We start from the raw sequence: 21,759 nt of genomic DNA, 5'->3' as shown, positions 1-21,759 counted from the left end.
TTTTCTATACAGATAAGGAAACTTATCATTTGCCAAAATGCCAAGGAATTCAGTAACTCTTTCACCATATCAGATATTAACATGTTTCTCAAGGAGTTCTCAGTGTGTTAGGAAAGAAGATTCAATATGAGAAATAATATCCATTGAGTGCCTCAGAACTCCAAGCATAATATGTGGTATTTTCATGTCTGATTTCCTTTTTGAGATGTAGTATATGGCAGAGATGAGTGGGCAAGGTATTTTACATAGAGAGAACTAATATTTTCTACTTCAAACAATTATGGAACACTCCAATCAGGAGGTAAACTCTATGTTGATTCTTTCAGTAGTACAATATTTCTTTTACATGGGGAAATAATTTGTGAATTATTCCATAAGCAGAAATATAGCATTTTGCTTTATTTGTGAATGGTAAAACATGTGGTTTGAATATAAAACTAAATTCATATTGTGTTAATAGTGAGGACTGGAATTTCTTAAGAAGATTTGTAAATGACTATTCTGTTCTATTTGGAATTGATTTAACATAAAATCTAAAATAAGGACTCCTCAAAATTAAAATCATTTCAGCTGTATTGACAAGTTAAATTGTTCTTCTAATGCGATTTATTCAAAACCAGGCGCAAGGATCATAAATGTCAATTGAATTTTGGAAATCATTAGAACACTAAAAGAGAAAAGAATTTTATGACACATTTTTAAAATTATTTTGTATGATTACACACAAAACATGCTTTAAAAATATTTCATTCCTTGAAATATTCTATTTCCTTTAAAAAATGGATGTAGTGACTTAGGAAAAGTTATACCATAATGGAATATTATTTCTGGTCCTGTCATTTTTATTTTATTTATTTTTTTAATATAGAGCATTAAATAAAACTTGGGAATTATGTTTGCTAACTCAAGAACGATAAAACATTTATAAGCCATTAGCATTGTGAAGTGGCAGGAACCAATGATGGGGGAGGTACTATTTTTAACCTTGACTGAAAATTCCCCAAATAATGGGATTTGTGCATTTATATCAGACTCATTAATAAACCTGGTGCTAGGCTGTAGAATGGCACCCCACACAGTCCCTTTAATCAATTTTCAGTACAGTATGGACTACACCAAGACTTTATTTGGTAGAAATACATAAAAGGTCTTTTCTGAAACTTCCCTATTTTTAAAACATCTTTAGTTAAAATACACACATGTTATGGCTAAGAAACTAAAGCACAAGTTTTCACACCACGAATCTGCTAAGCCCAATCATAACCTCTCCTCAGAGGAAACTTAGGTTATCTCGTTTCCTCACTGAGAAAAAGAGAACTTCTGGGAATGATCTTTTGATTAGATTGCTGTAATGCCTCAGCAGAATCCTCAGTCACCTGCTGAGTCTGTTAGTAAAGTAACCACCTGTAAAGCCTGGGAAGTTCCCATTTTGTGGGAACAGATAGTAAACTCAGTTGAATGTATATGGAAATAGATAATAATTTAATAACACAAACATTCACAAACTAATATTTGAATGCAGAGCGAAGTGCCAACTCATACCTAGGGAAGGTAAGCATGGGGGTGTGTGTGTGTGTGTGTTTGTGTGTGTGTGTGAGAGAGAGAGATAAATCAACAAAGCAGTCTGCATTCTAGATCAGTACTTGGTACTTTCTTGAAATAATGAGTGATATGTGTCTTATATTTCACCATTTTGTCCTGCAAACCATCAGTAATACTGCTGTCTATGATTTTGTTTATGCGTTTGTTTGGGTTTTTTTTTTGCCCTCTGTGTTCAGATTTTCCTTGGATCGTCATACTGACCTTGACAGGATCTTTAACATACATTCTGGAAATGGATCCCTTTATACATCAAAGCCACTGGACCGTGAATTATCTCAATGGCATAATCTTACTGTTATTGCTGCTGAAATCAGTAAGATGAATTTTATGTATATATTTGATTGTATTAAATATATGTAGATCTTTTATATTAAATATTCTCATTGCACAAATGAATTTTAATTTTAATCTAAGTTTATTAAAAGGCTTTTAATGTCTTTTTTCATTATATATAAGAGAGAGGAAGAGAGAGAGATAACTATAGTTATCCATAAATCTACATGTAATATTAACAAATAAAATGATGTAGAATTGGGAACTTGAGATATTTTTATTTAGGAAAAGAGAAATGTATTAAATTTGTTGCAAAAACATGGTAAGTTAGAATCTTTGCTAAATGCCAGGTATTTATCAGTTAATTTTAGCAAAAACATGTAGGTAGACACTAGTATTTTTTCTTTACATATGAAGAAGCAAGGTGTTGATAATAAGAGCTAACATTAAGCACTCTGTATTGGATATTAGTCTAAGAATTTTTAAATTATTTTCCTCTATTACTATTTTTATTAACCTCATTTAACAGAGAAGGAAAATAAGGCTCTGGGGATTTTAGTATCTAGTCCAAGTTACAATGCCAGGAGTAATAAAATTGGGATTTGAAACCAGTCGTTCTGTTTTTAAATCCTATTCTTGATTCTACACCTAAATGAAAGTTGCATCCAAATGAAAACAGGCAGGGTTAAGACCCAACATTACGTCTGTCTCTAATTGTAAAAGTTGTTGCTCACACTCAAGATTTGCTACATTATTTACTGAGCCCATTATAAAATGAAAATATCTGTCCTCTTATTAAAAAATGTATCAAGAAATTTAACACGGTAACAGCCAAGCATTAAAACAAGGTAGGGTGAGGCCTTCTAAGAGGGAGGCTCTGTGCCAGGCGTGCCTGCTCACCCAAACCTTTTCATGGTGTCTGATTCCTGTCATGTGCTGCCCATGGCATAGAGCAACTTGTGAACTGCTTTAAGAAGAAGCATTAATTAGGGAATGAATCATGGTGAACAACGAAGCCCATAAATTCAAGATCTGAAAAACTAAACTGAATTCACACACACACATATCAAGGTGAAGTTATTTGAAGTAACTGGAAAAAAATTGGAAAGCAGAACATGGTGACTGAATCAACAAGAGTCTTAGAAGCATGGATCTAGGCTAAACATCCTTAGCAGTGACTTAAACACTCCAAGAAAATGCAATGATTGTTTTTTTTTCCTTAGATTTAGGAGTGAAATAGAGATTAACCCCACCATCGAAATGAACCAATTTTTCCACTGTGCAATATACATGGCTATTAGATTTTTTAATTATTCTTTTAAGGAGAGTTTTTAATTCTTTCTCAATTCCATATCACCATCATTAGATATGCCCCACACAATGCAATCTGGTCTTTCGAGAATCATGATTATTTGTGCTCTCTGCTTGATTCGAGATCTTTATTCAAGTTTGTTGAGCTAGGGATTGCACTTTCCATTTGAGAAATTTAACTTCTAAAGCTAGCTGAAGTAATTATGATTCTGTAAAAAGCTAAGCCAATTACATTCTTCTTTTTAAGAACTAAACCTATTTTTTGTCCTTAAATAAAATCAATCTATGGAGTAAGTGCTGGAAATGCCTACCTGCCAAGCCACAAACAGTCAGGGGCCCATTATGCTATTCCGGGTGTTCAATGGAAAGAGGGTGAGAGGAAAGCAGAATATAGGAAATTGCTTTTACTAGATTATAAACACTGGGTTTATGGTATGTGTATCATACACAAGCCCAGAGTAAGGCAGGATGATGAGTACACAAGTACTACTTACCCACAGCCCTTTTCCCTGCCTCCAACAGTTTAATCCAATATTCCACAGCACTTCATCATATTATATCGCAAGTACTACTCCAGGTAATTAGCTAGCATGTTATATCATGGGACACCTTCTTTCTTTTTCAAAAATGTTGTGAAACAAAGGGGCCTTCCTGGTAGCACAAGGGTTAAAGACAGCGCTATAAAGCTATCGCCAGCCACTGCAGCATGAGTTCGATCCCTGGCCCGGCCAGAGAGCTGACCCACATGGTGCAGAAGACCTCTTTTGTGTCATCTGCTGCTCCCCTAAGCAGTGCATTTCAGTAGATCTGCCTGTTCTGCTCCCCACTCTGGTGAATCATCTCACCTCCTGCACCTCTGGCCTACGCCCCAGTTCTACACACACACACACACACACACACACACACACACACAATCTTGTGAAATGCTGAAAGAGGATAAACTATCTAAAATTAAGGTCACAATCAGCACACACATTTGTTGATTTTCAGTAGAAAGCATTAAGTTATTTCAACCCCATCTGAAAATTTCACTGCAATCCTTGCACATGTCTGAGGACAGTAGCCTAGAGTTTAGGGGCACAGGACTCCATTATCTATGCCTACTTCTTTATAAGTGGAAATTCTTTCCCTAAGCAAAGAGGGGAAAAATGCATCTTTCTAAAGCCTAGCATTTCTGGATAATGATTTAAGTTTTCCTCATCTGGGACATATGGAAAAACTTGTGGCTACATAGGCCTGGTTCACCTTAGGTCATACGTTTTAAGATCCTTTATTGCTGACACATTCTGACTCCAGTAGAGTTTCCCTGGAGGACTCTGAGGGAGACTCAGGTGGTGAATACATGCCAGCTACTGTTCAGTAGGATGCTTCCTTTGAATGCTTTATATTTTTATTTATATGTAGGCTGCAGTCTCTGCCAGTAAAAAGATTAGCGTAAGCACTGTGTTTTGAATAGGTGACTCCAGGCCTGATGCTTTACAAAGCAAGTTTATCCCTGTGGATTTAGCTTTGGATTTGAAGAGGCCTTGAGTTATTTGTACAGAGGTTGATGAATCTCCATATTGTGTTTGGGAAGGGACTGGCGATGCAATTTTTTTCGATATGAAACTTTTCAGTCTCTCGTGGCTTCTATGTTATAGTTAGAAAGTGAATTGGTGCCAACAAAACAATTATTTTTATGCCAAGACATTATATTGAAAGAAAATATTTTACTCATGTCCACTATTTAAATAGATTTAAAAACAAATTCTAGAAAATGTGAAAGCACCATACTCCTACTTTATGGCAATGAATAACTTTAGGTGCTTGAGGTCTCATTAGTAGTAAACACTTAGGCTTTAAGTATTAGCAAATGGTTTAGGAATAGGGAAGGTAGGAAGAAAGTGGCAAATCACTTTTCTTTTCTTTCCCTCTCTCTACTTTTCACATGTACTCTCTTCATATCCATGTGAATTGTAGGAGAACTAGTTAACATGTTTGCATTTGTGCATGCTTTATGTGGAAAAATATAGCGTCGGCACTTAGGGAATGTATCAGTACTAAATAAAAAGATAACAGTGATATAAATACTGAGTGCTTACCAACAAACTGACACTTCAATAAGAACTTTGTACACATTAACAAATCCAGATTTTCAAATAAATCTTTAAGATTGGAAGTTCTCTTTTGATTACGATTGAATAAACAGAAGTATTAGAGAGGTGCAGTAAATTGGCCAAAGCCACACATGAGTGAGTGATGGACCTGGAAATTAAAGCAGCTCTGCTTGACACCAGGGTATGAATTCTTAGCTACCTGATGCACCAAGAAGCAAACAATACGTAATAATACATTAGCAACTATGAAATTAGAACCTGAAAACTGCTTACATATGGGGAACAGACTGAAGTCAGAGTGAAGAGGAATGTTAAAAAGGGGAGCTGCTTTAAATTTTTGCATGAAAAGATGAGGGAAAGGTTAATAAGACTTGATTTGCTTTGTGTCAAAGCTACTGCTTGAAAAATGTGTGTTTAGGTAATTTTATTTTTGTGCAAATATTACATGGGGACCAACCTCAATGGTAAGGCTTAGGACACAAGGAGGCCACATGGAGGGACCAACAGTGTTGAAAGCAACATGGCTGTGCCACCGCATATGGATTTCGAATTCTGTCTGCATTCCTTCGTTCTTTTTCAGCCTTGAAATATTCCTGCTGAGTAATCAGTTCTTGTGCATTATTTTTTTTAAAGTGCTGATTTTATCATTTTAGTAACATTATAATTACATGGAGAGAAAGGAGAAATAAATTACTTTGTGTCGTGATATATTCCCTGCTCATATGTATGTGAAAATGATTCTGACAAAATTAAAAAGTCACATAAATTTCACAAGGGTAAGGAATCTTACTTACAATTCATGTTATGTTGGAAGGGGCCATTTAATAAGATTGTTCCTGCCCCTCAGTTTATCTGTTACTTGTTATGTTTTGTTTCATCTCCTTTTTTCCTTTTTTGTAAAAGGCATTTTAGCTTCACTTTTCCAACATTTACACAGAAATTGAACATTATGCTAAGATTGATATTTTGATGTCACAAAGTCTAATGAGTGTAGCCTGAATTTAAAATGACAGAAATCTCTGAGAAATCAGTTACAAGTGCCTAGAAAAAAATAAGATGGAGATAGTATAATTATGAATAATACCAGGCTGTTATCCAAAGCTAAGCTAAATATTTATATTTTAAATTCCTTTACAAATCAAAGAATTTTCAAAATGCATATCTTATGTGAAAATGATGATGGTTTTGGTTTAACATTTGGAGTCAAAAAATCATAATTATTATACCATTTGCTGCTATTGAACTAATTTTCTTGTTCAAATTTCACCCTACGTTATTTAAATGATATCAGTGGCAATTATGCCAATAAAATGTTTGAATCCTTATATTTCATTTCATTTTAAAGTTAAATACAGGGCCTCCCCTGATGGCGCAGCGGTTGTGCGCTGGGCTACAAAGCTGTCCGCAGCCTCTGCAGCACCGGTTTGATCCCCGGCCACAGGCGAGGGTCCCACATGGCGCGACAGACCTCTTCTGTTTCACCTGCTGCTCCCCTTAGTAGTGTGTTTCTTCAATCTGCCTGTTCTGTTCCCCGCTCTGGCTCTGGTGAATTCTGTCACCATCCCGCGCTTCTGACTGTACCAAGTGCTTGTATAAATAAATAAATAAATCTTTTAAAAATAAATAAATAAATTTAAACACAAAATTTTAAAATTCATAGACATATATAAAAATTTTCAAAAGTGAGAGTCAAGAGTAGCTGTTGGAATACATTTTAGTGGTAAAAGTAGTCAGAAAAATAGGGTGTAATATAATAACTACCACGTTAAGAGCTAATGCTCTTGGGCCAGTTCCTGATTCCTTTAAAACTATTTATTCGTCAAACAAAAAAATCAATAAAGATTTAATTAATATAATGTGTAACAAAAATTTAATTAATTCTCTGTTCTCATTTTATATATTTGGACTATTAGGACACGAATATACTATGAACTCAATTAAACTGTATTGTGCTTTTAAAAAGGTTTTTGAAAATAATAATAGTACTCTTGAGTCCAATAATGACTGAATTCAAGACTACTTAATTAGGCTCTGTAGTAATTTCCTTTATTGCATTTACTCCTTATGTGAGTAGAATGAATGAAACATCTATTTGTATGTGAGAATTAATATCCTACAAGATGCTTATATGATTAAATCTGGTGAACTTATGTGTCTTCCTATACAAATTTTTTTCTTTCACTTTTCTAGACAATCCCAAAGAAATGACTCGAGTGGCTGTTTTTGTGAGAATTTTGGATGTCAATGACAACGCTCCACAATTTGCTGTGTTCTATGACACTTTTGTGTGTGAAAATGCCAGACCAGGACAGGTAAGCACCCTTAGGATTTAAAATTACGTGAAGATTTTAACTGCATGTTAAATATTTTCTTTTCCCAATTTGAGGGGAAAAGAGAGATTAAAAATGGTCCCATATAGTTCTCATAACATAATTTTTTAAAAAGCAACAGAGGCTGATGTTTTTAGGGTTGAAAGTGTTTTAAAGAACACCTGTAACAGCTTTCATGTTACCTTTGTATAGTTTTAAAGTAAAGAGATTTTATTGTTGCCACAAAAGTGGAGCTAAGAAATAATTTTAACTTTTTGCATTTACAGAAACAAGAGCAAAACAATGAATAAAAAAAATAAAGCAACCTGCTGTGCCATTAGATAAATATTGATAACTGCTAGAGAGTTGGGAAATGAAAGTTGGGAAAAAGAAAAATACATGGAATCAGTGAAACATTCCGTCAATATTCCAATGTATGCAAATGTGATTTCGAAGCAGGGGTCAACAATTCACTCCTTACACGTTGCATTTCATCATTATAGCAACACATAAAGAGCTTAATGACTTAGTTTTCATCCCTTAAAACATTCTTCCTACATCAGCTTTGTTTATAACTCTTAAAGTCTTTTCCTCAGTGGACTCATTTTGTTGTTTGAAAAGCCCCAGCGTATATGGCTGTAAGAAATGTTCTTAATTGCTTTGAGTGCTATCTTCACAGAAGGGAGCTGCATGTATAAATAATAATTGGGAATCAAATGTGTTTTATTAAAGAGGAGCCATAGCGAAACTGTATTGTGTTTTGACATCATTTGATACTCTTTATAAACATCACTGTCATTGTTATATTTTTATGCAAATTACATTGTAGAATAACTCAAATTCCTCCTTCTGAAGAGTCTAACAGGAATTCAATAGCCTGTCTTTTGTTTGAAATAGTAAAATTGCTGAAATCAAATTCATTTTTTGTATGTGAAAATGTTATGGAAATGTTTAATTTGGAATATTTAAATGACCAAGCTGCTTCCAACCTACTTCTTAATGAAACACTGTATGCTTTAAAAATACCATTCCATACAGTCCTCTGCTTGGCAGGCTCAGCATGATATAAGTTGAAGCCTTTTCTCTAAGAGATAAATTGCCCACTTTGCAATTGCTGCACATATTGCTCCCTCCATGGTTAGTCTATTTGATTTTCAAGAGATATCTTTCAGAGCATTTGAGTCATTATAAATACTGATTTCCAAATGTATTCAAAATATACAAAATAAGGGATCATATTTATTTTGCTTATGCCTTTTTTCTTTTTGAAACTATATCTGGCTCAATAACTTTATATTTCTTAGACTTTGGAAGAAGTTGTCATACTAAAGGAAAATAATCAAATCAAAGATGGTTTCAATAAAAAAAAAAGTAACCTATTTTGACAAACTCAATAGGAAGAACATGATTTAATAATTTTTGACTAATTGGCTCCATGAACAATAACCTCCCATAATAGTTTTTTTATAATGAATTTTATTAGATATCACTTGGCTTCAACAGCTAAAAAAATGGTTCCTTAAACTAAAATTATATTCTCAATAATGGAATTCTAAGTTACAATATCCTAGCAGGCAAAATCAAAGTGGTTATTTGGTAGAGTCCTTCTCCACTAGCCTTTTTTGAAATTAATCTATCTAAATTAATCTGTTAATCAATTTATCTATTGTCTCCCCTCCTCCTAGGGAAGCAGGAACTTGTGAGGACTCCTGGGTGTGCTTAAGTTATTTATAGGGTATTTCAGTCCTCCCAATACTACTCCAAATTAAGTGTTCTTTAAAAGTAGCATTTAGAACAACAGCATAGAATATAATCCCATTCATTTAGTGTTTAGACAAAACAAAAAGACAGAAAAAAAAAAGCTAATTGCCACCCCCATCTCTCTGTTCCCTGTTCTTTCCTCGTCCCTGATCCAAGAGTTGAAAAGACTTTCCCATCTGAAAGGATGTAATTTACCATGGATGTAGCATTAGTTCTCTGATGCCTGATCAGGTTATTGAATTCCCTATCTTTTCCACCTTAGAGAGTGTTGGGGGACCTTGGGGAAGGGAAGATAACAGAATTAGATGTTTTTCTCTCCTTCCATATTCCTTCACTCACGCCCCTCTCCTTCAGTCAATAATATATATATATATATATATATATATAAGATTTTTTAATTTATGCATACAAGAGCTGGGGTACAGGTGAGATGCGGAGTGGGATTGTATGTGAGAAGATTCACCAGAGACAGAGCCGGGAACAAAATAGGCAGATTGATCGAAGTACACTGCTGAGGGGAGCAGTGGGAAAGATCTGCTGTGCCATGTGGGTTGCTCCCTGGCCAGCTGGGGATCGAACTTGTGCTGCAGAGGTTGCAGATTGCTTCATAATGTGGTGCTTAACCCCTTGCGCCACCAGGGAGGCCCAATAAAATATATTTTAATAAGTTTTAATATCTATAGGAAAGAAAGAATATTTCAGTCACAGATTTCCTAGGGAATCTTGCCAAGGAATGCTGTTTATATTTATCCTTCAATAAAATTTAACTCCAGGCCTTTGTCCAATAAAAACGGTCCCATTTCATATTTTTCCATAGAACGATGTTTAGTTACTTCCTAACAACTGAAATGAGTTTTTTTGTTTTTGTTTTTGTTTTTATCAGAACAAAGGAAATTTTTCTTTTTTTTTTTTTAAGGAACATTGGTTTACAACACTGTATGTCACTCTGAGGTGTAGGAACACACCCTTCTGGTGTGCATTACAGTACCACACCCCCTTCAAAGGCATCCCTAGTCCTTCACCATAGTCCATTGTGCCTCCTACATACTTTGCTCTCCTACCTTTCCAGCTCTGGCTCCTCTGGTATCCTTAATTCTACCATGAGATTTCCAGGATTTGGTTAGGTTTTATCTAATCATTTGTTTTGTAAATATCCAGTATTTTTTCTCTCCTTCTGACTTAATTTGCTTAACATAATCCCCTCCAATTCCATAATTCCATCCATGTTGTTGCAAATGGAAATAATTTGTCTTTTTTTTTTCTTTTTTTGTAGCTGAATAGTATTCCTTTGTGTATATATGCCACATTTTTCTAATCCACTCCTGTGTCTTTGTGTACTTCTAAACTGTGTCCTTGGGTTATTTCAAAACTTGGCTATTATAAATAGTGCTGCAATAAACATAGGAGTGCATATATCTTTTCAAATTAGTGTTATTGCATTCTTCAGGAGGATATCAGGGGTGGAATTTCTGGATCTTATGGTAGATTTATTTTTACTATTTTGAGAAACTCCATATTGTTTTCATAGGAATGTGGGGGAGGGTTCTTTTTCCTCTACATCCATTACAACACTTCTTGTTTCTGATCTTTTTGGGATGGGTCATTCTCACAGGTGTGAGGTGGTTTTGATTTGCGTTTCCTGAGAAGAAGTGATAATTAGCATAATTTCATGAGCCTGTGGCCATAGGTATTCTTTGAGAAATGCCTATTTAGTTCTTCTCCACATTTTTATTGTATTTTTTTGTTTTCTATTTGTTGAATTTTGCGAGTTATTTGTAAATCTAGATGAAAGGAAGTTTTTTCCATCAGTGGGAAACTGAAAATGTTAAAAATATTAATATTTAATGAATTTTCTAATTTTAAGCATTTTAAAATCCATTTGTCATCCCATACTCCATTAGAGTGTGATCACAGAAACACCCTTCAAGTTGCTTGATGATTGTTTTAGAAGAGCTCAGTGAAAATACAAAACTATTTCACAAAATGTTTTAAACTTGAAAATGCTTTTTAAGTGAACAGACTATCAGTAACAAATGTTTCATCAAATAGTCACACAGTGTTAGATTGAGCTAATGCAGTAAATAGTATACTCCTTTAAGTTAATGATAAAATTGTTTATATAAGCATTAATACACATTTAACAACTTCTGAAGGCCACTTGCAAATTTAAAGTATGCAAAAATATATTTTATTGTGCATATATTATTTAAGGATCAAATAGATATATCTGCAAAGGAATATATAGCCACATGTTACATATATCATTACATATATATTTGCAAATATTAATCATATTACATGTCCAATATAGAATGTAGTGATCTGATTATAGCATAAGGCATTACATTTTCTACTTTGTTAGCAGATAACTTTTTTTTAATTGAGGTAGCCTTGGTTTACATTATTGCTTTTGTTTACAAAGTGTGGCATCTCCCCTACAGGTGTTATCACCATTCAGCACCCACAACCAAAACATCCATAGCCCACGACTATAGTCCATGTGCTCCTTCCCAACTTTGTCTTAGCCTTCCCCTCCATATGCCTCAGTTCTATAATCAGCTTTCTATGGCTAGTTCTTAGTTAGGGTTTATCTGACCCTTTTTTTGGTTTCTACAGATAGCTTCTTAATTGTCTCTTACATTTATTTTTTTATAAAGAATTATTTATTTATGCATACAAGAGCTGGGGTGCAGGCCAGAGGTGCAGGGGTGAGAGGATTCACCAGAGACAGAGTGGGGAACAGAACAGGCGGATTGACTGAATTACACTGCTGAGGGGAGCAGCGAGCAAGACAGGAGAGGTCCCTGGCTGGGGATGGAACTTGTGCTGCAGAGGCTGCACATAGCTTCACAGTGCTGTGCTTAACCCCTTGCGCCACCAGGGAGGTCCTATCTCTTTTAAATAAACAGAAAAGTTGACCTTTGTAAAATAATCAGCCCCATAGTATAATATGTTAAAAATATGCAACTTTTTGACAATGCAAATGAAGTGAACTGTTACTGTTAAAATAAGTGCTTAGGACTTTCTATTTAGAGGATATGAAAGTTATGTATATTACCAATAAATTCCCAACATAATTTGAAGAGTTTTTACTTTTTTTGATGAGAAGGAAAGCCATAATCACAATAATTTTCTAAATTTTTCCTAGATTGGATAAACTCTTCCAGATTAATGTTTAAATATATGTGAAATAACCTACTTACTTCAAATACTAAATTAATAAAATTAATTTATGTTAATTAAAGACAAAACTTCAAAGAATATTACTATTTACTATTTTGAAGGAATGGGTAATATGTAGAAGAAATTGAGAGAAAGAGAGATAGAAAAAGAATGAGAGAAAGAGAGAAGCAGAGGGAGGGAGGAAAAGATAGAGGGATCGGACTTTGCTAAAGTCAAAGCAATAATGAAATGATTGATTAATACAAATAAAGATGTGTGCACAAGAAACAAAACTAATGCTTATTTAAAAATTTAAGACAAATTTGGATATTAAAAATAACCTACTATAAAGTAGATTATACCCATGGGAGTTTAATAAATATGTATTTTTTTCTCTTTTCTGCAGCTAATACAGACTATAAGTGCAGTAGATAAAGATGACCCTTTAGGTGGACAGAAATTTTTCTTCAGTTTAGCAGCTGTCAACCCAAATTTCACAGTGCAAGATAATGAAGGTAACTTGAACTTGTTCATCATGATTTAAGGTGACATTAAAAAGAAAATTTACTAAAGCAACCATTCATATACATGATGTATTGATCTATGTTAAAACAAATTTAGTAACTATATAATAAGATATTCTGGTAACTTTTGGTTTGATAGTGTTTGTTCGCTTGAATTTTAAAATATTACAATATGTGAAAGAAACCTGTATATGGATATTAATGAAAAGAATGAATCATAGCAAAAAGGCTGGACTAGTCGGCTCAAGAAAGGAATGACTCAGTGAGGCTTTTATGCAAACTTTGATGAGATTTAGCAGCAGCAGATTTGCCAACATCAAAAAGGCACAGAAGAGCAAGAACAGAGAACTGGCATATTAACTTGTGAGGGAATAAAAGGCAAGAGTATATTCACAATGGACAATGTATATTATTGTCATGTGTAATATATGAACTATAAAATGTCATTGTAATAAAAATGCTGAAATTCTATTTCTTGCATCCTCAGAAAAAGAAATATTTTAGAGGAGAAAAAAATAAAATGATAACTATTTTTACAAGTTTATTCTTTGGGAAAAATGTATGGTAACTATTCTAATCTAAGCAGAGTATAAAACTATACCTTTTCTCTAAGTTACATTACACATTTATGCTAAACTAAATTTATCAGCTCACTTTTGTTAAAAGGCATTCTTGTTTTAGAGCAAGTGCAGAGTTATTCTTAAAATAGATAGAATAACCACACTGGCATATTTACAATACCATCATAACAGTATAGGTTTACTGGCAGAGTTAGTCTACTGTATAACTCTTAGGTGGTTTTCAGAATATCAGAAGGTGGTTTAAGATAATGCATAGCTTTATACTGAGCCAACTATTATTTGATATGTTTCATGTAGTTGAAACATTGTACAAATCAGTGGACAGAGAGATGTCCATTGGCAATTTGTGTTTCTCAAATATAAGTTTCTTAAATCTCTGTTGGTTTTGCGCCTAAAATAATTGGAATAGGAAAAAAATACATAGAGCTGGCAGATGAAATAAAAATGCATGGTTCCATCTGAATTTTAGATAAACAACAGTGATTTTAATTTACAGATCCTGGCAATGTACATATAGAACCTAGACTCGACATATTTAGTACTGAATTAACGATATTATATCTCTTTCTAGTTGTATTTTGATTTATGTTTCTATTAGACTGAGTCCTAAATACCAACAAGCTACCTCTCAATTTTACTTGAAACTGTACTATCTTATCACAGCATTTCAGTTACTGTGAAAACAAGTCAAGACTAATAATAATTTTTGACAAGTAGTATCATTTTCCTAAATTAGGAAAGCTTCTTTATCCTATATAAGTTACTCAAATCAGAGGCTCAGTCTACATGAATATAAACCAGAATAAATAAATAAATAAAATAACAGTAAAGTCTGACAGAATATTTGACATGATCCCACATAAATTCACTGTTTTCTGTTATTGGGTAGATTTCAAAAAGAATTCCGATGACACAGTAACCTTATTATTCTTCTTGAGAAAATGCCCTTGTTCTGTAGGTGAATATAGTTTCTTCATTTAATGTTTATGTTATGCTATCATTCTTTAAAAAAATAATTTCCAACTTCTGTGATCCCATACTTGGAGATTTTTTTTCATTACGAATATTCATTTTTTGTTTTACATTGAAGTTAAAAACATTATTGCCATATCTTTCTGAATAGAATAGTTAGTTTAGGGTAAAAATTTATTTGGTTCTTCAATATATCAAAACTATTATAGGCAAAATTAATTGTAAGATTTAGAATTTTTTAAAAAGTTAAAAAGGAATGAGGCAAGAAGATTCTAAAAATATGACCTAGCATGTAAATGTTTATTGTAGTGTAGATTTGAAAATGGAAGGAATGTATCATACTTTTTAGAAGATAAGTCAAAATTATAAGAATCATACTTTTTAGAGCATAAATCTAAATTGTCAGGACTTGACATTTTATTTTCTAAATTTGCTTATGTACATCTATTTTGCTAATCAGTTTGCTTAGCATATATGTTTAGTTGATATGGTAGAAATTACACTCTCACTATTAGTTTAGAAAATGATTTTGTGTATTCAACCAATATACCCACAAGAAATTGTCAACCCCTCTGCCCCCACTGTTTGTGCATTTACCAATTGGCTAACCTGCTCCTATCTCTACATCAGCACTGACATTTTAAACTGTCCTGTGGGACTAAACAAGGGTAAGTGCATTGGACAAACAGTGTAGGAAACTATCAATCAAGTATACTGATTTTATTTCTTAATATTGGTTATGTAGGACTGGTGGTAATCTTTAATTAGCCCCACAAACCACATTAAGGATACTGAGTAAATTATCAGATAAAGAAATATTCAATAGTAATATATTAGGTAGTAGGATACCAACCTTTATTTTTAACTTTTATAATTATGTCTATTGAATAACACTAGCTTACAAAACCATATATTTTATTTTTTTATTTAAATTTATTTTTATATTCCCCATACAATTACAACCCCCTTATTATAATTACAACCCCAAACCCTCCTTTCCCCACCCCCCATAGAGTGTCTCTGGTTCATAGTTGTTTGTTGATTTTGATATTTTCTTTCTTATAGTTATTCTTTTTCCTGATCACTTATTTAAGTTTTCTAGATTCCTGCTATGAGTGAGACCATCCGGTATTTTTCTTTTTCTTTCTGGCTTATTTTGCTGAGCACGATCCCTTCCAGCGCCATCCATGTTGCTGCAAATTGCATGTGTTTATCTTTTTTAAATGCTGAGTAATATTCCATGGTGTATATGTACCACATCTTCTTGATCCAGTCATCTGTTTTTGGGCATTTGGGTTGTTTCCAAAGCTTAGCTATTGTATACAGTGCTGCTATAAACATAGGGGTGCAGGTGCTCTTTGGAATTGATGTTTCTGTGTCCTTTGGGTAAATACCTAGGAGTGGAATTGCTGGATCATCTGGAAGCTCTGTGTTTAGTAGGTCAAGAACTCTCCACACAGATCTCCATAGTGGTTGGACCAGCAAAACCATATATTTTAGAGGTATAGGCTATACCTCTACAAATGCTTGTGTTTTGTTTTTACTGTTATTTACTGTTACTATTATTCATTAATTTTGTTATTATTGCTTTTTTTTTTCTTAGTTTCTTTTTTTGTCTCTATGAGGCATTCACCATCAGCCGTCCTCCACCAACACATTGCAGTCATTTTCATGGGGGGCAATCAAAGTCCATGAGTTTTAAAATCTTTCTGATTCTGTTCATATATATTGGGACCTTGAAAATATTACACTGAATTTTTCATTTTAAAGGTGCAACTATACTTAATTTTTTACCCTGTTATATTTTTCTTCATGTATATTGAGTGTGTTGTGGTCTGCGCATGCACGCACAAAGATATATCTATAAATAAGATGTAGTAGGATCCTTTTCTTGATATGTAAATTTATGTTTTCTAAAAACTGAAAAATAACATATTAACTCTATGTAGTTTTGATAAATGATTCACTTATAAAAAAATCACCATTTAGAAAACATCGGATAGTTAAAAATCGAATATGAACACTTAGTATTAAATTCTTCAAAGTAATTTTTCTTATTTATATTTTAATAGCATGTATGGGATTAGTCTTATAGGAATACTGATATTCATTATATAATTTATATAAGCATATTTTATTTATATTTCAAACCAATTACATCAAGATGAGACAAATTTACTGTCGCCAGCTATTTATATTTTGAAATTTATTTTAGATAATACTGCCAGGATTTTGACCAGAAAAAATGGATTCAGCAGACATGAAATAAGTACGTATTTCTTGCCGGTGGTGATCTCAGACAACGACTACCCGATTCAGAGCAGCACAGGCACGCTCACCATCCGGGTGTGCGCCTGCGACAGCCAGGGGAACATGCAGTCCTGCAGCGCCGAGGCCCTGCTGCTCCCCGCAGGCCTCAGCACTGGGGCGCTGGTGGCCATTCTCCTCTGCATCATCATTCTTTTGGGTAAGAAACTTCTGAAATACGCAATTATTTCCAAGATTGCCTACTTCAGTGTGTTTGTAAATAAGAAGAGTTGCTATTGAAATAAACCCCACCCCCAATGATTAAGACAGACTTCAATAAACTATAAAATATAGTTTATATGAAAGTGTATTATATGAGGGGCCTCCTGGTGGTGCAAGCGGTTAAGATGCAATCTATGAAGTTATCTGCAGCACAAGTTCTATCCCCAACCAGAGAGCTAACCCATGTGGCGCAGCAGACCTCTCCTGACTCACCCCTGCTCCCCTCAGCAGTGTATTTCAGTAGATCCACCTATTCTGTTCCCCACTCTGTCTCTGATGAATCCTCTCACACCCCACACCTCTGACCTGTACCCCAGTTCTTGTATGCATAAATAAATAAATCTTTTTTAAAAATCTTAAAAAAAAATGAAAGTATATTATCTGGTCAGATAAAGTTATTACCTGCCTTTTAAAAATAATGAAACTGTTCAGCTATACTAAAAATAAATGAAATCTTGCCATTGGCAGCATGGATGGAATTGGAGGGTATAATGCTAAATAAAATAATAAGTCAGAAGGAGAAAGACAAATACTGGATGATTTCGCTGAAGTGTGGACTATAAAGAAACAGAACAAAAGAACAGACACAATTAAACCAAAATTAACTATGAAATCTGACTGTAGCCTGAGGCTACCAGAAGGAGAGGGTAAGATATCAGGGGCAAGGTGGAGGGCACTGAGTGCTTGGGTTGTGGGTGTGTTTGGTGTGGTAACATATATCAGAAGAGGGGTGATCCTATCTATACCCCTAAATCTTTTCCAGTGTTGTAAACCGATGACCTCAAAAAAAAGTTATAAAAAAACTAAAATATTGAAAGTGAAAGTTAGAAATATTCACAATACTTCTCAAGGTCATTCAGTTCCCTAGTGACTGAGTCAACAAGAGACACTTTGCTGTTCGCCACTGCATATTCAGTTTGCTAGTAAACTTAATGTTTATTTCCACCTTTTCTGAATTATGACTAGATAGCGGCCTTGCTCTTACCTCTTCACTGAAAGAATGTTAAAATAGCCCTTTACCGGTTCACTTGTCCCCAAGCAATGACAACTGATTATATAAACTGGAGCAAATTGCTTTTTAACTACTTTTGAATTAAAAATCAGATTAAATTTGCTCTCTGGATGCATTATTTTAAAACTATTGTGAGTATTCTTGTGACCCTAATAAAAAATATTATATCTGACATTTCAAGAAGCAGTGAAACTTGGATTTTGAAGTCGCTCTTGGTAAGTTTTATTACCTTCACTAATAGAACTGTTTCCTAGAGTGAGATCCTCTGGTTGATAATAAAAGCTGAGGTTTAAAATATATTCATCACGAGTGTGTGCATACACATGAATATGTGGATTTAGAGAAAATAAAATGTCCAGTTTTCTCAGACACTTAAACGATAAACATTTCTTCTCTCTCAGTGGTGGCCTATTTATTTTCAATCACTTTGGGGCTCAAGAACACTTATCAATGGATTAAAACTTTCTTTTTGCTGCATTTAAAAAAAAAGTTCCTTCTTTGGTGTTTCATACAAATGTGAAGGCTAGTAGTGTGTTATATGTTAATGAGAAAGAAAGCATAACTTCATACTCCTTACCTAGTAATATCATTGTCTTTTATCAGTTCAGGCTGCTAAAACAAAATACCACAGACTGGTAGTTTGAACCTCAGAAATTCATTTCTCACAGTTCCTGAGGCCAAGATCAAGGTGCTAGCCGATCATTTTTGGTGAGGCAAACTTCCTGGTTTACACAGGGTTGTCTTCTGTTGTTTCCTCACATAGTGGACAGCAGAGAGATGATCTCTCTGTGTCTCTTTTAGAAGGGGCCATTCATAAGGACTCCATCTGCACCAGCCAGTCCCGTCTCTAAGATTCACCTCCAAATCCCATTAATTGGGGATTTAGGCTTCTGCATGTGAACTTTGAACAGAAACATTCAGTCCTTAATAATAAACCCCATGTTCTTTAAATGTTTATTCTAAACATTTAGAATAAATGTGTGTGTGTGTTTATATATGAGAGAGAGAGAAAGAGAGAGAGAGAAGAGGAAATATTGCTTTTCCTATAGGCCCTTTTCTCATCTAACTGAATCACATCTGTTTCTCCAAACCATTTTGGAGAACCTTCCTGAGTGATGCACGTTTCTTCTTACAGTAGATCTAACTTATTTAAGATGCATCTAGCTGAAGTTCATACAGGGTCTTACTAGCTAATTGCTGTCATTTGAATCCCCTCTTTGCTCTCATGTGATGGGACAATTTTTCACATACACACAGTATATATTTCCATGGAGAGCCTCATAAATTTCTTTTATTCTTTTTTAATTTTTTTAATATATATATATAAGCACTGGGTACAGTCAGAAGTGCAAGAGGGTGAGAGAATTCACCAGAGCCAGAGCGGGGAACAGGGAACAGGCAGAATGACGAAGTACACTGCTGAAGGGAGCAGTGGACATGGCAGGAGAGGTCTGTGCGCCATGTGGGACCCTCGCCAGTGGCCAGGGAGCAGCCGGGGATGGAACCGGTGCTGCAGAGGCTGCGGGCAGCTTCTCAGCCCAGCACTCAACCGCTGCACCATCAGGGGAGGCCCAAGCCTCATAAATTTCTAAACTAATTGAATGTCTAACTATCATGGTCCTCCCAGCAATTAAGGTCCTTTTTAACTATATATATATATATATATATATATATATATATAAATCTATGTAAATATTAAATATATATAAATTTAAATGTAAATATTAAATATATATAAACATTAAATATATACATATATTTAAAAAAATCTATGTAACCCACCAGCAAAGCTAGTTGGCAGAAACTAATACTGCATATTTTGTGAAGAGTCTGACTACTGGACAAGAATGTGAAAAAATGGGCATAATTGTGCCCTTTTTGGTTGTTTCATTTGAAGCTGAATTCAGTGAGTGTCCATTTTTTATATGCCATCATCTGTCACATTTTAAAGCAGCGTATAAACAATATCTTGCAAGAACAGTAACACTCTTTAAACAGGTCTTAGGAAAATAAAAGATCATTGCACTTAAGACAAAGCCCTCATTGCTTCAAAATCAAATGAGTACAAGTCTCTTAAACTCCAACCATGCATATGCCAACAGCCCCACCCCACCCCTAAAAACTGATGGAAATCCACAATGCATCTCAAATTCGAACCTGTCACAGAAAATCTAACTAACTGACACTCCTTTAGACTACTTCCACTCTTATGGATACAGTGCTCTGGAGGGACCACTAATATATCTTTACTTTTCTTTTTTTTTTATTTTTCAAGTTATAGTAGTACTGTTTGCAGCTCTGAAAAGACAGCGAAAAAAAGAGCCTCTGATCTTGTCTAAGGAAGACATCAGAGACAACATCGTGAGCTATAACGACGAAGGGGGCGGTGAGGAAGACACCCAGGCCTTTGATATCGGCACCCTGAGGAACCCTGCAGCCATCGAGGAGAAGAAGCTCCGGCGAGATATTATTCCGGAGACTTTATTTATCCCACGGAGGACTCCCACAGCCCCGGACAACACGGATGTCCGGGATTTCATTAATGAAAGGCTCAAAGAGCACGACCTCGACCCCACAGCACCTCCCTACGATTCACTTGCAACCTATGCCTACGAAGGCAACGATTCCATCGCGGAATCTCTGAGTTCCTTGGAGTCAGGGACGACGGAAGGAGACCAAAATTACGATTACCTCCGGGAGTGGGGCCCTCGGTTCAATAAGCTTGCAGAAATGTATGGGGGCGGGGACAGCGACAAAGACTCCTAGCTCGGGCCCTGCCTGGTTCAGCCAAGGGGAAGCCTCTTCACCTGCACCGTCTCCAATTCTCACTGTTTGGTATTTCAGGAGGATTTTCCTGCCACTCAGCACAATTTTTTCCCCATTTACTTTTTAATTTGTTCATTAATTACATTAATTCTTTCCTGTAGGATGTCTCATGGAATATATACGACATTTTATTTAATCTCTTCCAAGAGCCAAAGCTATGGAAATTCAGTGTTGTCCATCTTAGGAAATAAAAGATAATTTCAAAAACACGAGCAGGATATTCTTCTCCCTTAAGCAACCTCACAAACAAGCCGCTTCTGTTAGATACACGTCCTGCCCTTGCAAATGAAACTTTTAAAAAGGTGAAGAAAAATTTTAAGGTATATCCTGTTCTGTACATTAAATTAAACAAAAAATGTACATGTGGTGTTAGTAGGTGTGATATGCAACCTGGTATACAAACGTTTGTGCAATTTCATTTCATCAAATTCTATCTGCTAATGTTTTATATTTATATTTTTGTATTTATTTTTAAAAAAATAAACCGGTTTTTACAACTACCTTGTCTCCAGCTTTTTTTTTCTCCCTTAGCAAGAAGAAAGGTGCTTCGAGAACTAAACATCTCGGTACAAAACTGCTGTGCATCCAGGTAAGAACACAAAGTCATTACAATTACTACTGAGAGTAATTATTGAGAGTGCTATTGAGAGTACTCTAACCGTATTAATATGATCTAGGTAAAAATTATTTTTCCAGTGAGTATTATTATGTCATGAGATGTGAAAAACTCTTCCCATTAAAGGAGTCATTAATAGACAACTCAAAAATTTACCACTTACGCAAATTTAAAACTTAGCCATC

The 21,759-nt window shown here is 34.6% G+C and overlaps 1 protein-coding gene across 2 annotated transcripts in view; it reads left to right on the top strand.

Moving 5' to 3' along the window:
• CDH10 (cadherin 10) overlaps window positions 1–20,898 on the top strand; it is a gene marked incomplete at its 3' end in the record, with an annotated part of 69,987 nt that extends 49,089 nt beyond the window's left edge. The window contains exons 7-11 of one of the 2 annotated variants that reach the window (XM_084232862.1): window positions 1,779–1,915; window positions 7,473–7,594; window positions 12,921–13,029; window positions 16,807–17,058; window positions 20,414–20,898. In XM_084232862.1, coding sequence (XP_084088988.1) covers window positions 1,779–1,915; window positions 7,473–7,594; window positions 12,921–13,029; window positions 16,807–17,058; window positions 20,414–20,898 — 1,105 coding nt within the window. Of the gene's footprint in view, window positions 1–1,778; window positions 1,916–7,472; window positions 7,595–12,920; window positions 13,030–16,806; window positions 17,059–20,407 lie in introns of both variants that reach the window. The other variant, XM_084232861.1, reaches the window with a different exon arrangement.
• Between the last annotated feature and the right edge of the window lie 861 nt (window positions 20,899–21,759).

The sequence above is a fragment of the Talpa europaea genome, assembly GCF_964194135.1.
Source record: "Talpa europaea genome assembly, chromosome: 5".
Lineage (NCBI taxonomy): Eukaryota > Metazoa > Chordata > Mammalia > Eulipotyphla > Talpidae > Talpa > Talpa europaea.
This window is presented reverse-complemented; position numbering and strand designations above follow the sequence as displayed.